The sequence below is a fragment of the Rana temporaria genome, chromosome 4 (assembly GCF_905171775.1).
Source record: "Rana temporaria chromosome 4, aRanTem1.1, whole genome shotgun sequence".
NCBI classification, from domain to species: Eukaryota; Metazoa; Chordata; class Amphibia; order Anura; family Ranidae; genus Rana; species Rana temporaria.
This window is the reverse complement of record NC_053492.1, coordinates 309012669-309030194: the sequence shown is the minus strand read 5'-3', so window position 1 is coordinate 309030194 and position 17526 is coordinate 309012669. Positions and strand designations below refer to the sequence as shown.

The 17526-nt window shown below is 41.0% G+C and overlaps 1 protein-coding gene across 7 annotated transcripts in view; it reads right to left on the bottom strand.

Annotated features, from left to right (window-relative positions):
• SASH1 (SAM and SH3 domain containing 1) overlaps window positions 1-17526 on the bottom strand; it is a 257520-nt gene that overhangs the window by 122798 nt on the left and 117196 nt on the right. For all 7 annotated transcript variants that reach the window (XM_040350581.1, XM_040350582.1, XM_040350585.1 and 4 more), the window contains 3 exons: window positions 14712-14752; window positions 11857-11943; window positions 3690-3802 (listed from right to left, as the gene is read on the bottom strand). In XM_040350581.1, coding sequence (XP_040206515.1) covers window positions 3690-3802; window positions 11857-11943; window positions 14712-14752 — 241 coding nt within the window. The remainder of the gene's footprint in view (window positions 1-3689; window positions 3803-11856; window positions 11944-14711; window positions 14753-17526) is intronic.

Sequence of the window (17526 nt, the reverse complement as noted above, 5' to 3'; positions counted from 1 at the left end):
ATCACAGCAATGGTACAACAGGCAAACTGTTGTTTGGAAGAATCCATCTTCCTTTTCATAGACAAACATAGCAAGGTTAAGGTGTACTGTTAAGAAGCAGGAGGCAGCCATGGAAGGAACATATATGTACAAATAGCATTTTAATAGAAAAGGATAGTAAACTTACATGAATTTGCCATGCATTTATAAGCAAAAATGCCTACAGTCATATTTATTGTAAGAATATGCAAGAGATCACCTACTGAAAAACAATCTCAGGCTGCAAAAGAACAAACAAACCTATGAGGCGATTGCCAATTCCTATGGTGAAGGATTAGATGATAAACAAAATGCTTATGAGCTCCCACAGATTTCAGTGTACACCCTCCGCAGACTTATCTTAGGGGTAAAATAAGCTTTTAGACATATCCCAAAAGTCTGCAAGCCTATATGCCTCATTTTAAATATCCCACCACTCTGTCTGTCTATGGGTAGCTTAAGTCATGCCACTCTATATTTTAGTTATCAAGGATGTGCAGGATACATATATTGCTTCACTAATCTATTTTCAAACTTAATACAGAGTAGAGAGGAAAGATGGCCAAGAACATTACAATCTTAGGCCTCGTACACACAATATTTTTTTGCAGAGGAAACCGGTCGTGTGCACATTTTCGTCGAGGAAACTGTCGAGAAACTCGACGAGCCAAAAAGAGAGCATGTTCTCTATTTCCTTGACTGGAATGGAGAAAATTGGCTTGTCGAGTTCCTCGGTCGTGTGTACGAGGCTTTACAGTAAAATCAGTGAAAGAACCTACTTGCTTAAATAATCTATTCAATGTATATTTTAAATTGTATTGTAACTGTACTTTCTCCCTTTATTTCATAAAAGCATGCACAAACTGCTGGTGCGATATAAATCCTGTATAATAACATCCAACCAGATAGGTCTTCACACTACAGTGTGTTGGTAAATTCAAAAGACGCATATACAACCATACTGTAATGTGCGGCCAGCTTTAGATTTATAAAACACGCACACATATACAATCCTATATCATGAGAAGGCAAAATATTACCACATAATAATCTTTACACTAAACCAAGCTTGGCTGTCTCTGGTTAAAACCAGTATGCAATACATGGACACGAACTATGCATGAAAAAGGAAGGCACTGAAAATAGCATAACAGTCACAAATATATAATTTTTAGATGGAGGTCAACAATGGCAGGATCTATATTCTCTCAGTGCAGTCCTCTTTACAGTAATTGTTGGTAAAAAGAAAATCGCATGTACAGTGCCGAAAATAATTATTTAATCCCCTGCAGACTTGTAAGTGTGCCCACTTACAAATAAAGGGTCTATAATTGTTATGATAGGTGTATTTTAAATGATAGAGACAGAATATTAACCAAAAATAAGTAAAATAAGTATAAGATCCCCTCCAACCAGGCAATATCATCAGAATGGACTCTGGGCTTTAAAGTAGGAATGGTAACAAGATTTTTCTTTAAAATGCCCTATAGGACAATTCTAATATCTGAATGATGTAGAAGATAATTTTTTAAAGATCACTAACCACAACTTAAAATATCCTGTAAAATGTTCCTACCTAAAGGATATTAAAGGAAGATATACGATATGCTTGTTCTGTTTAGCCCCTCTTCCATCAGATTTTTGTCAAAAAAAAAAAAATATATAAAAGCGTAGGACAGCTGCATTTTTCAATAAAGTTCAATAGATTTTTATTAAGAGTTTAGAAAAATAAAGGACAGCTGCATTTGTTCTCTATGCTGAAATATATTTGCGGAAGACATGGAGCCTGAAAAAAAAAGACATCTAAAAAAGAAAACATTAAAACGCAGCACTGTGTGTTATTCCAAGTCTTTTTTCAAATATTCATATTTCCAGGCTCCACGTGTGCAGCAAATCCTTCTCTATACAGAAAGCATTTGTTCCACATGTACTATCCATCCTTCTCTTGTCTCTCCCCAGAAATTTGACATCTGAGGGAACTTGCAGTACACAGCCTAGGGTACATACTATTACCCAAGGAAGATATTAGGATCAATTAACCTTCATTAGCAAATAATCATTTTGTAGATGCTTGTATAGCAAGTCTTGCTGGCAAGCAATAGACAGTGATACACAGTGGCAGTGCATCCATAAGGGCGCCGCCCCCTCTCTCCAGCCACCCCCTTCTATGTCCAATGGATAGATTTATGCACAGCATGAATCTATCCATGGCTGCCACCCCATATTCGGGTGCCAGGCGCCTGAATTACAGCGGCGGGGGGTGTTTTTGAAGAACCTGATTAGAGCCATAGGCTCTAATAGATTTCAAAATAGGTGAACTGCGAGCGCCATGCTTGGTGCTCGCAGTCCACCCAGGTGTGTTAGAAAAGCGAATGAATATTGGCTTTCCTAACACTGAACCGCCTTTCTGCCAATCAGGTGCTCTAGTCTGTTACCCGTCACCTGATTGGCTGAAATGACAGGTGCTATGATTGGATGCCTATCAGGAGGAGAGGATGGGAGGAGCAGACAAGAAGAGACGGATGGAGGACACCGCTCGCTGCCATCACCCGCTGCCCCACCGAGACAGGGTAAGTGCCGGGCAGACGGGTCACAGTGGCAGCATTCGATGGCACAGTGGCAGCCTTTGATGGACACAGTGGCTGCGTTTCATGGGCACAGCGGCTGCGTTTCATGGGCACAGCGGCTGCGTTTCATGGACTGGGAAGATTAATCTAAATGTTTGGTGAATGTCAGATTCATGGATTTATCAATATACCCCTTAGTGCAGGGGTGTCCAACCAGTGGCCTGCGGAGCCCTCTGATGTGGCATGTGGCCTGCGACCTCCTGCTCTGGGATGGAATAGAATAGAATACTGTTATTAAAGGTCAGTTTACTACTAAAATCACAGTGTATATATGGGCATATCTGTTCTGCAGTGGTTACTAGGCTGCTTTTAAACCCACCCTCACATGCACAGCAGTGCACATGTGGGTTACCTCCACTGATCCATTGACTTCTGTTATTACCTGCGAGTTTGGTGAGCTTTATGAAAGTGCACCAAACCTGCAGAATACAATAGAAGTCTATTACAAAGTGCAGGAAAGCCAAAGGTACACTGCGTTGCACCCGCGGTGTGGGTAAAGCACATCAGAAAAAAAAAGAAAAAAAAAAGGAGTATAGTGGGTTGTGTCTGTATCCACTCTGCATATGCAGAGCGCACATGGACCTGCCATCCGCCCTGCTCCGCTTATTGTGGCCTGCGACCGGTTACCAAGTCGCTTATATGTCCCGCGTGCTTCAAAAGGTTGGGCACCCCTGCCTTAGTGTAAAGTGAGCCTCATAGTGCATGGCTGCAAAAAGAAAAACTTTCAAGAAGCTGAACAGTAAAACATGTTTTTTTTTTTTTTTAAGATGTCAGATACATGTAAACTTTTGTTTAAAACTAGATTTCAGAGGCAGGTACATGTAATAAATGTCAAATCTATAGGTAGTGAAGAACACCGACAGGTAAGAATTTAGTGAAATAAACATCTCAACCTACAGAACAAAAACATTGAATAGAAAGTGTATTTTGTAAGTCAGATAATATATTTGCAAAGTAAACCAAACTGGTTACACTTTATTTTAGTGGCGTTAGCAAATAATTGGAAACCAATGTGAATATCTGGTAAACTAAATATAATCCTACCCTTGCAAGCGCTTCCTCAATGGTGATCATCTTTTCCTTTACCATCATCATCAGCTGAATTCGCTCTTCATCGCTCATTGTGATCTCACTAGCCAAATAACCAACATCCTCCCCTGTACATAAAAGAAGGAGAGGAAAAAACACACGCAATATGAATTACTTTTGTTGCAAAACAAAAAGGCAACATTTTAGTTTGTACTGAAATATGCGTAATGCTGCATAAAAAAAGAGAGAAAGTATTAACAAAAGAGTAGTTACCGTTCATAGTGACCATCAAATCCAGTAATACAGTAGCACTCATTGATAGTATAATTGCCACACACTCCTGACATGACCAGTAAATATAGCTTTACATTGTAACAAGAAGCTTCATCTGAATTGCCATCATGTAAAAAAGAATGGAGCAGCAACAATTCAGCTAGGGTGGCCTCTCTTTAAAATATAAAAGCCATTTAAAACTATTGAGCAGAAGCACACATTTTTTGCATTCCTCAATTTATAATAGTGCAGAAAACTGTCCCAGGAGTGGCATTTGCCACATTAAAGGCTAAGAAAAAAATAAATAGATGCAATTATTTTTGCAGGAAAACAATGTGCATTTATTATTTTTCTCTGCAAGCGTCTGTAAAGCATTGCACAAACCATCAGTAGATGTCCTGCAGACATATCCTCTGGCTTTCAGTTCGTACCTCTGTATAGGGATTCAGTTTTAAAGCCAAAGGGCATGTCAGTGGCCTACGAAAGCACTCATCAGTGCCCCCGCAGCCTATTGAAACTTCAAGTCCATCTTCTGCAGTGACAGATGGTACTTTAAGTGGGCTCTCTAACCACACAATTGCATAATTCATTTACAGATTTCCCTGTGAATGAATGATGTGGCTGTGTGGGCGGACAGCCTCCAGCAGCCACGCTGGTCTTGAAAAGTGACAGCGGGTGCAGGGAGAAAAAACCCCACTTGCTGTCACAGGGAGGATGGGATCAAGGGGAGAGGGGGGCAGGAGCTGGAACATATGAAATGGTACACACCAAATATGTTTAAAAGGTGAACTTTATCAGGTCTGTCTGCATAACCAGCATCAATTTCAGAGTGAAACAGAAACTGGCAGAAGGTCTAAACCTATTTAACATAGGGAATGTGGCGGTTTTCCCATCTACAAAACTTCACTAGTAGTAGTGCGACCTGCTGTTTGGGATGTGAACCATCAGCAGACATCCCATCCCTCTCTCTGCCTGTGCAGGGATTATACCACATGAGCAGAGCCTGCAGCATTAACAACCCTTCTCCCACCAGTTCTAAGCTGCGTGGAGGGTGGGGACAGGCAGAGATTAGAGCATGCAGCTGCAGCTCCCCTGTTCTCTGCACTGTCTCTTTGATAGACGGCATAACGGGGAACTGATTACTTTTAGTTAACACCCCTTTTCTTAAATAGGAGCAGGATCTGCTCCAATTTTTATGTTTAGGAGAGTGCTGCAAGAATTATGTTAGTTCCCCATAGTGACTTTACTGTGGTGATTTTACACAACATACCATCATATGCCAACCAATTTCTTCATTATTTTTTCAAAACAATAACAGGTGAAATTATCAGTGTGCTTCCAGGCTGCTAGTTAAAAACAAATGTACTTCTACCTAGACAGCCTTAGACATTCCTGTTCTTCAGAAGTCGGTAGATAGATAACTTTTGTTAAAAGAGAATGATGGAGAACTTTTGTTGATCAGCGTCTGCAGCTGCTGATCAGTATAATGTGTGCTTGCTTGTGTGAATGGAAGAATTTGTTAATTTTTGTGAAGTCCATAAACATTAGTAAATGTTGAATAGTGCACCGCCTTTCCGATATCCTCAGAGTTTGGACAGCTCTGTGTAGAGGGAATAAAAAGAAAGAAAAGGGGAAAGCGCCACCTAAATGCAGTATTAAAATAAGTTGATTGATTGGCAAGGGGTTAAAACAGTCACAAAATTTGGAATGTAAAAATGCTCATCATATACAGTATCAGCCACTCCTCTCCATCCCACAGTTACCGCCAGCCAGAATCCCGACAGCTGTGCATGGTGCTGAAGAGGCTAGGACACCTAGTTGGAACCAGGAAATCTACGCCAGCCAGTGTGGAACGCACAGGCGGATGTGACATCACCGGAAGTGGCTGAAGACTGGAAAAATGACAGGCTACACGCTCGTATCCCCTAGCTCCTTCTACAGGCCCCTTGCAAATAAACCAGCTTATTTTAATATTGCACCTGGTTGGCGCTTTCCCGTCTTTCTTTTATTATGTATTTTTAGTAATTTAAGCTAATGGCCTATCTGCTGAAAGAGACATTCAAACATTCTAGTGGAGCCAGGAAATAGAAGAACATTACTGTAAAGGATGCAATTCGACTAACAGAGGAAAAAAAGAGAAAAATTCAGCCTGTATTAGAGAAAGTGGAAGTTTTGAAGGAACTTCTCTAGCAAGTCAATAAGACATTATTTCTTTGTGTAGATGCACAGGATTGTACTCAGAGGGCCTTCTGGGACACTGTACAGAATAAAAAGCGGCATTGTTTCATTCTCCCCCATCTGTTATGGCTTTCAGAACTACATCACCAAACTTGTCTACATTTCAGCATAATCTCACATATCAGAAGTTAGAAAGAGAGCTTCTCTGTCATGATACAACTAGCCTAAAGCAAAGAAGTTAGCCCATGCATACGTCTTCATGAGAACCATGAATAATTTGCAACCTAGACGTGTCATTCTGTCTGTATTCTGTAATATTTGCGTCAGCAACAAAACAAAAAGGTACACAGAGTCAATCTAATGGACATCTAGGTTAAGCTAATTTAGGGGAAGTTTCTACTCGGGTATTTTTATATAGCATCAAGTAAAAAAAAGTAAATGCAAGTCTGATTTTGTAAATATTAAAAAAAAAAAATAATCTTTTAAGAAAATGTTTGAGAAAATCTTCGGCTTCGGCTAACGATCATTTCCCTGACACATCCATAGGTTTGGCTAAATGCTTCCTCCGCCCATCATAACAAAGGACGCTTCCTCTGTCCATCATAACAAAGCTGTCCTATTCACGCATTAACCACTTCATCCCCGCACCATTTTGGTGGTTTAAGACCGGGCCACTTTTTGAGATTCGGCACTGCGTCGCTTTAACCGACTATTGCGCGGCCGTGCGACGTGGCTCCCAAACAAAATTGACATCCTTTTTCCCAACAAATAGAGCTTTCTTTTGGTGGTATGTGATCACCTCTGTGATTTTTGTTCTTTGCGCTATAAACAAAAATACAGTGAAGTTATTTTACAAAAATGCAATATTTTTTACTTTTTGCTATATAAATATACCCAGAAAAATACATAAAAAAATATGTTTCTACGGTTTAGGCTGATACGTATTCTTCTACATATTTTGGGGGGAAAAAAACGCAATAAGCGTTTATTAATTGGTTTGCGCAAAAGTTATAGCTTCTACAAAATAGGGGACTGTTTTTATGGCATTTTTATTAATATATTGTTTTACTACTTATGGCGGCGATCAGTGATTTTTATCGTGACTGCGACATTATGGCGGACACATCGGACACTTTTGACACCATTTTGGGACCATTGTAATTTTTACAGCGATCGGTGCTATAAAAATGCACCGATTACTGTAAAAATGACACTGGCAGTGAAGGGGTTAACCACTAGGTGGCGCTGCAGGGGTTAAGTGTTCTCTAGGAAGTGATTCTTACTGTTAGGGCAAGTTCCCGATCACAAGGAACGATCATCATTGACAGTGTCACAAGGCAGAATAGGGGAATACCTTGTTTACAAAGGCATTCCCCTGCTCTTGCCGAACGCAATCGCGGGACTCCCGGGAACATCGAGTTCCCAGGACCCTCGGCCGCACTCACGAGGCGGGCGCGCGCCCACTGGGCTGCAGATTTAAAGGGACGTACCTGTATGCTAATCTGCCTGCCCGTGCCATTCTATCGATGTAAATAGGTGTGCGGCGATCAGAAAGTGGTTAAAGTGGAACTTCACACTCTCAATCAACATTAAGTATTTTTAATCCTTATGCTGCTAGTATTAGTAAACAGATAGGAAAGAATATGATAGTTACACGTTTTAAACAGTTTTTTTTACATTTCTTCAATTTCTTCCTGGTTTCGTTGCCTAGGCAAAGGATGTCATACATCCCAGGTGTCTTTAGGAGGGAAGGTCTTTCTTGGCTATGTAAACCTACCTACACCTTACTGTAGTTAAGGGCACATGGCTCCAGATTCCAGGAAAATATACCAAAATATTTATTAGCCGATAAAAACACAGCAAATTTGCAATGAAATTCCTACTGAATATAAAAGCTTAACCTGTGTTGAGTTAATAACAAATATTTGTTAATTTAAAACTGCGCCTTTTCACAAAATTTTTAAAATCGTTTTACCCAAAACTGTAAATATCGAAATCTCCCAAAAAATTGGGAGGTTTTCATTTTTTACTTACAGCTTTCAGAATTTGTAAAGGACCCAAAAAAACATATATTTTCTGAAAGCACATGACCAGCAAAATAAAGATAAAGTGCTACTGATTTTTACTGGCCCTGCAAGTGTTTAACAAATCACTATTTTCACAAAAAAACAAACAACTTAAATCCTTATTTGCACACATAAACACAATATAAATTACGTAATTCCTACTAAGGTCTCATTCAGTGGTGTGTGCTGAAGCATATGTCCATGGTGGTCCATGTTTACCTTCACGGGGAAGCACAGGTATTCTGTGCATCCCAGTGCAGGGAGTCCTATTTATGTTAATTGGGACACAGCAGCTGCAAGGACAGATCTGACATCCATGCGGGTGTAGGTGCATGGACCCAAAAAGCAGACAGTGCCAGTCCAGGGACATGAACCCACACAGTTGTCAAATTGGAAGCAGTGCCCTTGCAGTCAAATAGCGTTTTTAGTTTGTGCTGCTTAGATGCAGTGCATTTACACTTTAAATTACTTGTCAGTAGTTCTATTTACATTCTGTTAGCTATATCTGTGATCTCTGAGCATACCCCCAAACGTCAATGCTAACATTAGGTTATGTTGTCAAGCTGCTAATACCTGTAAAAAGAGAAAGCAGGGGCCACCGATCATTTATGTTACCCTGAACATTACTAATGCGGTTTAACTCTGCACTTCAACATTACAACTTTTTACATCAAATATTTAGGCCTCATTCACACCATGTGAAGAGACATGAGTTTTTCTGCATGTGTTCTGCAAACAATTGTTATTTACGAAAGGCAAATCCACTTTGCACTACAAGTGCTAACTACAAGTGCAAAGTGCACTTGAAATTGCACTAAAAGTGCACTTAGAAGTGCAGTTGCTGTAAATCTGAGGGGTAAATCTGAAATGAGGGGAAGCTCTGCTGATTTTATTATCCAATCATGTGCAAGCGAAGATGCTGTTTTTTTTATTTTCCTTGCATGTCCCCCTAAGATCTACAGTTCCAAGTGCACTTTCAGTGCAATTTCAAGTGCATTTTGCATTTGTAGTTTGCACTTATAGTGCAAAGTGGATTTGCCTTTTGTAAATAACCCCCTATGTGCCCTGTTCACACCACAACACTAGTATCCTATGGATTTTTTCTGCGGAGGAATCTGCAATGTGTATAAAACTCACGCGCTTGAAAACTGATGTAAACTTGTGTCTATGCAAGTAAAATCTGCACGTCAATTTCCATCAGTTTTTCGGCACGTATGGTGTAAACAAGGCCTTAAAACGGGGAAGTGTGTATGCGAAGTGGGGCAAAATAAAAAACTTTTTTTTTCTGATATTTATTTAAATGCCCTCTTTGCAACCTTTGTCACATTTCAACAAGGCTAAAGATGTTTACAAAGGAATGACCGGCATAGCCGCTTTTGGAGATGTACCTTTCATATCTCCCCATGCAAATAGGAGCATTTCATTTAATTTTCCTAGCAGATCATACAGAGGACCATACTACCATATTCTTGCACACCCCAACAAACTAGGTATCTCACACACGTACCCAGTCTCCCAAATGGTGTCATGGGGTTATTATGCCTGTAACTGCTCTTATTACTTTTCCACTGCCCCTGGTGGGTGGGTGTGTAATGGCAGAAGGGTAAAAATAGGCATAGAGTTCAGTGGGAATGTAAAAGCGGAGAAGGGATGCAGTGTGCAGTGTGAATGAGGATGCATTTTCGATTTACTAGGGATTGCAGTGAGTTGGAAAAGGGTGTTGAAAAACATTGGAAAGGTGAAGAGGTGATTACTGGCCAGATCACCAGGTCTAAAAAAATAAAACTGATGTAGCCACCACATCTAAAGATTGGTAAGCTGCAATACAGTGGAACCTCGGTTTGCAGGTAACACAGTTAACGAGCATTTTGCAATACGAGCACTGTTTTTTTTTTTTTAAATCCTGACTCGGTTTGCAAGTGTTGTCTCGCAAAACAAGCAGGATTCGAGCCACCGCGGTGTGCAGTACTGCATTTGGCATGAGGGCGCCGGAGCCGATCGGAAATGCACGGAAAGACAGTTTGAGCCTTTTCGAGGTATGCCGAATTCAGCCGTGCTGTCCTCGGGCGTTTCCGTGCATTTCCAAGGTTCTCTGGCGCCTCCCCACCTCTGGCCACATGCAGTATTGGGGAACAAATTATTTTCATTTCCATTGACCTCAATGGGGAAACTCGCTTTGATATGTGAGTACTTTGGATTACGAGCATACTCCTGGAACGGATTATGCTTGTAATCTGAGTTTTCACTGTATATTAAATTTTTGGTTTTGGGTTTAAAACCGCTTTATACATACATAATCCTATATAGTAGTAGCAGCAGTAGTCAGAAAACCAACACAGAGAACATAGGTTTCTCAGAAACAGCTGCGGTGTTGGAATTTCAGAGGCAGGTCCTTGGGCCTTTCCGTATGTTTCTGAGACTCTGAGGCCCCCCCACCTCTGGCCACATGCAGTATTACATGCCATTGAAGTCAATGGGGAACAAATTATTTCTGTTTCCATTGACCTCAATGGGGAAACTCGCTTTGATATGCGAGTACTTTGGATTACGAGCATTCTCCTGAAACGAATTATAGGTTGTATGTCAAAATAAATTATCCTATTTCAGTAGTAGCAACAGTAGTCAGAAAACCAACACAGAGAACATAGGTTGCTCTGAAACAGCTACAAAGATTGACCAATGAGAAACTGACATCTATAACACATACACTTCACAAGATTAGGTATTATGGAAGAGATAAACATGATAAACATAGCAAATGTTAAATTCTATTTAGAATTTGTTGAAAAGCAAATATGGGGAAAAAAAGGTTCTATGTTTGATAAAACTTTCAAACTGCAGCAAAATAACCCTAAACATACAGCTAAAACTAAACTGGAGTGGTTTAAAAACAACCTGCCTGACAGAGTTGGAGAAATTAAAATTGTGGGCAACACATCCAGGATATTCAAAATTGGTAGAGCTTTTTTTTGCCCTTTTGAATTTGTTAGTTTCAAATGCAGCACTTTAGTTACCCAACTTACCTGTAATGAAGTGTGTTCCACGTTGTGCAGGCAGCTGAATCCAGGAGAATTCTTCATTGCAGCGATGCCAGTCCTCTTCCTGCCTCTGAAATTCCAGCACTGCAGTGATTAATAGCTTCAGGTCTCTGGGCTAAATTCAATAGAAAAAGCTCCTGATGGGGACCTGTTCCACTTCTACTGAGAAACGTTCTTTAATTGCTTTCACTGCGTGTAACACAATCCCTAAATAGTGGAGAGAGGATTCTGTCATTCTACAGACTCCCATTCAGAGATAGTTATTACAATGCAGTGAAAGCAATGAAAAAAATTGAATGGAGGAGGAGGGCACAGACCACATCAGGAGTTTTTTCTACTGAATTTGGCCCGGTGACCTGAAGTTATTGACCACTTTAGCGCTAGAATTTCTGTGCCAGGAAGAAGACCAGCATCCTTGCAGAGTCGATTTCTCCAGGATCCAGCTGACTGCATGATGTGGGGCTTCATTACAGGTAAGTTAAGTTACTAAAACTCTATTGCTAAAAATCCTTTTTTAGCAAAACCTCTTGCAGCCCATAGCAATCAAACTGAGGACAACTGTCACTTTTCTAGCATGGTCTTGGGCATGAATGGCATATACATCAAGAGCTGTGTAACTTCTATTACCTTTTGAAGACTGTCTCGTTATTCCTTTTTGGCTTTTTCGGAAATTTTGCCAGAAATGTTTATTTTTCTTCTTCCAGTCAATTTTTCCTAATATTCAAGGGAAAAACAAAATAATAATTCCAAACCGCTTTGATGTGTACTAAATATCATAGCACTGCAAAAACAATTATTTGAGATGGCAAACAAAGACACGTCTTGCTATATTAGTCCATATTTCTGCAATGTATCGGAAATCTGCACAATTCAATATCAATTATTAGTAGGCTCTTTCTAAATGACCACATAGGCGTACATAAAATTTACTTTAGACACACAGCTAAAACATACAGATGAAATACATTTATGGGAGCAGTGAGTGAAACAAAAAAACTTGGCATACAAACATTTATGGGAGTAGTAAGTGAAAATAACACACAAAAATTGGCCAGAAAATTTAGGTTTTTAGTATAGGGGATTTTATAATGTTTTTGCTAGCTTACTTTTATTACTGTACTGCAATAATTGCACAATGCAGTGCAAAGTACAGTTCCAACCCATTCCCAGCAGGGCCGATCCGCCCTATAGACTCACTATGCAAGCCGCTTAGGGCCCCGCAAAGCCGCTTAGGGCCCCACCTGGTGAGAAGTCATTTCCGGCCCCTCACCTCGCTTCTCAACCTCGCTTGCTGCATGGGAGAGGAGGTAAGAATTCAGCACCCCCAGCTAATGTAAGATGTAATTTTCGATAGTGGAAACCCCCCCCCCCCCACTTCGCTTCTCATCCTTAATGTGACATGTCATTTTCGGCAGCCCCCCGCTTCTCAACTTTTTAATGTGACAACATGCGTAAGATGCCAAGGGTGAAGCCAGGTGGCAGGATAATGTAACTCTAGTGCGCATGTGCAGAGGTTACATTATTAGCGGTTAAAAAAGAGAGAGAGACCGGGAACATGAGGAGCGGTGACAAAATGTGGCAAAAAGCTCACACATTTCACCGCTGAAGGAGAGCACACCCAGATGGAAGTGAGCCATAACGTTCAAGTATGCTACAAAACTTTAAGCTTTGTATTTTTGTCTAGGCAATCCTAAAATGTACACTAAAGCATTTCTCGAAAGCAGTTAAAGTCGAGTTCTGCTTGTGAAAAAAATTAATAAAAATTAAGTCAGCAGCTACAAATACTGTAGCTGCTGACTTCTAATATATGGACAGTTACCTGTCCAGGAAGCCTGCGATGTTGGCACCCCACCCGATTTTTGGATCAGCTGTCGGGTGCCGCCACCGCCAATCATCGTAATGGAGACTGGCAGTGAAGCCTTTCAGCTTCACAGCTAGTTCCCTACTGCACATATGCGATGAACACTGCGTTTTCTAACTGTCCCCGCGGCGGAGGAAGGGGTGCCATGTAATGACAGTATTTTTTCTATGAGTAGGAGGAGCAAGACAGGAAGTGTGTTATTGGCTGGATCACCAGGTGAGATAAAAAGGGTAAAAAAAAACCTAAAAAAGAAAATGGATGCAGCCGCCACTTATGATTGGTAATCTGAAAAATTAATAACAATTTTGTTTTTGGGTTTAATACCACTTTGAGTCCTGGTTCACACTTGTGCATTTTGACATGCGATTTGACATGTCAAATCGGCTGCATTTGCCGGCAATGGTACTGTCCTAATTGGTGCGACGCTGCATTTGTGGCGCTGCACCGATTTCAAAAAGTAATTTCTGTACTACTTTTTGCAATTTCGGCATTACATCGTGATTTACATCTGTGCAGAAACTGCACGGATGTCTCTGTAATCGCGGCTGAAATTGGGACTGACAAGCGGGAGTGAAATCGAGTAAGTTCAGCTGAACGCGCATGGTTTCATTCCCGCAGCCAACGCTGTATCCTGGCCTAGGCCAACAAGGTCCAGGCCTAGGGCAGCACTTTGCAGGGGGCAGCACAAAAAGAGTCCCCCGCCAGCTTGCGCTACACTATTATTATAGCGCCAGTCTTATGGGGTGGAATGGGCTAGGAGGTAAATTAGTCTAATGCTCCCATAAAGCGGCCACACTGTGTGTGAGGGGGGCGGGGGCTCTGCTTCTAATTTTGACTGTCCTATCATCATGGACCACAAACCTTCCTCACTGTGCCATATGTTTCCTGCTGCACCATTGGCATGGTTATATCTTCTTAGTCCTCTTCATAAAATTATCAGAAATTTGTGCTTAAAATAGAACTATAGTCAACACTTTTTTTTTTAATTTTGGCTAGAGTAAGGGAGATTTAGAGCCCCTGTCAGTTTACTTTTTACCATCCCTGTCCCATTGCAGAGATTTCCCTTCACTTCCTGCCCCATAGCCAAACAGGAAGTGAGAGGAAATCTATGCAAATTAAAGGGAATCCATTGCTCCCCCCAGGCCCTCAGAACTAGTGTCCCCATTCGAAAACAGAAATAAGTGTGGCCTTAACAGGAAGGGGGTGGGTCATATTTAAATTAGGGGGTGCACGAGTTTAGTCAGGCCTAGGGCAGCACAAAACCTAAATACACCACTGCCCGCAGCCCAGTGTGAACCTGGGCTAAGACTGATTCAAGTAGCCAAACCCGACCTCTGAGAATATTATGATACTCTACCTGAAGCCCACTTTTCAATAAAGCTTGCCTAAAATTAATAATTATAATAACTAGCATTCCTGACTGCCTGGTTTAAGATTGCTAATGCTTATTATGGAGTTCTAAACGTTGCACCTTGTTTCCTGAAGGGCAGAATAAACCTGAGTAGTATTTCATTCATATATTGCTGAAATATTTCAATAGACCATAAATGCTGATTTAGTTAGCTTTATTCATAAACACATGAAAAAAGAAAACTCAGAAAAGTGTAGAAGATGCACTTACCTACAGAGCTGTCTTCAGAGCTGGATTTATGCAGAGAAAATCTGAAAGAGGAAAAAAAAAAAAAGGGAATTATTGATAGAGAGTGTTCCACATTAGGCTTGTAATTCAGAAGTGGTACAAAAACACATATATTGTGCCAGCTTGTTTGTAATTTCCTGTATTTACCAGAAGAGGGCACCAAAGAGCTTTTTTTCTGATCAGTAAACCTACCATACTGATAGACATTCAATGAATCATACAATATTTGAACATTTGATTTGAATATTCTCTGCACAAAAAGATAACGGTACATTAGTACATCAGAAAGGTCTTCAGTTAATGTACATTATTATTCAATTCTTAGATTGCCCCTATTTTTTAGAGTAGCTTAATCTATACCATCCTGATGCTTTGTTTACATGCCATGGCTACTGATGCTGCAACTCATGTCGCTCCCGTGGCGCCTAGTTGGTACAGGAAGGCAAGCTCTGTATTGGGGTGACTTGTACAAATCCTGATTCCTCGGATCTCAGCTGGAGACAAGGAGCATGCACCAATGACCTTATAGGTCAGTTCTTAAAGCATTAGGCATACTATACACATTACCATACAATACTCCAATTATTTCTAAGCCAGTACAACTGACCTTTAACATATCTATTCAAATATTCAGTAAAAGAAGCGGTGTAAAGCCATGTCCAGGTGTACACGGTGGAAAAGCACATGTGTGAACTTTGTAAATGAATGACCTTCTTAGCTTATCACTGAGATACCAGATGCTTCATTCTCATACAATAAGCACTTCCTTCTCAGGAGACCCAGTCTGTAATAATTACTGGCAAGCCTGCTTTCCTCTGCACACTAAGCAGCTGACAGATAAGCAGCTTGGAGAAGGTAACTGCCTTTGTTTTTAATTCTGAAAAGGTTAATTCCCACCAGGATGACACTTCCGAAACAGTTTACTTACCATTTTCCTCATTTAAAGGGTCAGCTCACTCAAACGCAAATCTCCGTTTTTGATAGATACTGGTGAATTTGCTCAACCGCCCACCCTCTTATCGCTAGGGGATCTACTTGCAAAAACTCTGCTCATGAGCATTTAGGTTATCTAATTTGTCATTATAAGAGTTGCAGCAAGAGAAGAGAGACTACAAATCGTGCTGAGCAAGGCGACTAGCGGTATGGAGGGCTCTCTAGGGCAGATAAGAAATCAGTGGGCAATTAAAAAAAAAAAAACTTTAATGCCTTGTCTAGACCGCTGTCATTTGGGTTCTCCACTTCTAATGTAGAAGTGCACACCTTAACAAATGCCCAAAGAATGGATGACTCCTCTGACAATCTCTGAGAAAAGAAATAATTGGAAATATCCATTATCTACATTTAGGACTCTGGTGTAAAAAAATAAATAAGCAGTATAAAAAAAGTTTACTCTATCACAGTGGTCTCCAAACTGTGGCCCAAATGCGGCCCTCTGAGCAATGTTCCTCCCACTGACTCCAAAAAGGGGGCACCAGCCCTTCCACTGACACCAAGGGGGCACCAGCCCTTCCACTGACACCAACAAGGGGGCACCAGTCCTTCCACTGACACCAGCCCTTCCACTGACACCAGCCCTTCCACTGACACCAGCCCTTCCACTGACACCAACAAGGGGGCACCAACCCTTCCACTGACACCAACAAGGGGGCACCATCCCTTCCACTGACACCAAGGGGGCACCATCCCTTCCACTGACACCAAGGGGGCACCATCCCTTCCACTGACACCAAGGGGGCACCATCCCTCCTGCTGACACCAACAAGGGGGCACCATCCCTTCCGCTGACACCAACAAAGGGGCACCATCCCTTCCACTGACACCAACAAGGGGGAACCACCCATCTCTAAGTAAACAAAGAAAAATAAAGTAGGGAAATTACACCAACTTATTGGTACTGCAAGTTTATTTGAAAAATACCAAATGCAAAATACAACCCAACATCCCATCCTACCTTATCCCTCCCCCACACCCCCCTATGAACCCAATCTTCCTCTACTAACCACTCAACATCCCCTGGACCAAACCAATCTTCTCACTGATATCAACAATGGGTCATTTCTCCTTCCACTTACACAAATGATGGGACACTATTCATCCCACTTGCACTAGAAATGGGACATAATTCCTCCCACTGGTATAAAAAAATGAGGCACTATTCTTTCCACTAAAACCAACAACGGGGCATTATTCCTCCTTCTACTGGCTACAGGCACTATGTGATTTATTATTTACTCCCGCGGACACTGGGTCTTTTTTTTTTTTTTTACTGCTGATGGAGTCATTTTTTGTACTAATGATTTTAATTGGATAGAATAAAAGAGCAAATATAAAGACAATAAATTAGTATACAGGATTTACATATTGCCAACAGTTTGCGCAGCACTTTACAACATAAGGACAGGCAGTGTAGTTACAATACAATTCACTACAGGCCGAATCAGAGGGTCCTGCTCATTAGAGCTTAATAACTAGGGGACACTTTTACAATGAAACCATTTAGGCCTGTGCTTAGTCATATACAGTTTAAACAACGCAACCAATAGACATATATGGCACCCAGAATCTGTTATAGGATACAGCCACCTATAAAATGTATGCTATGAGCAGGCCAGTTTATGTGAACCACCAAGGACCACTGATGGACACATCACAGAGAAATCTAATCTAGTTGAAGGAACGCAATACACAGTCTGTCCATCAAAGATGTCAAAATGGCAGGAACTGAATGACAGAAATCTAATAAAGATAAGTGCATGTCTACCGAAAGGTAAACTCCAGCCAAAGCAGTATGCATATA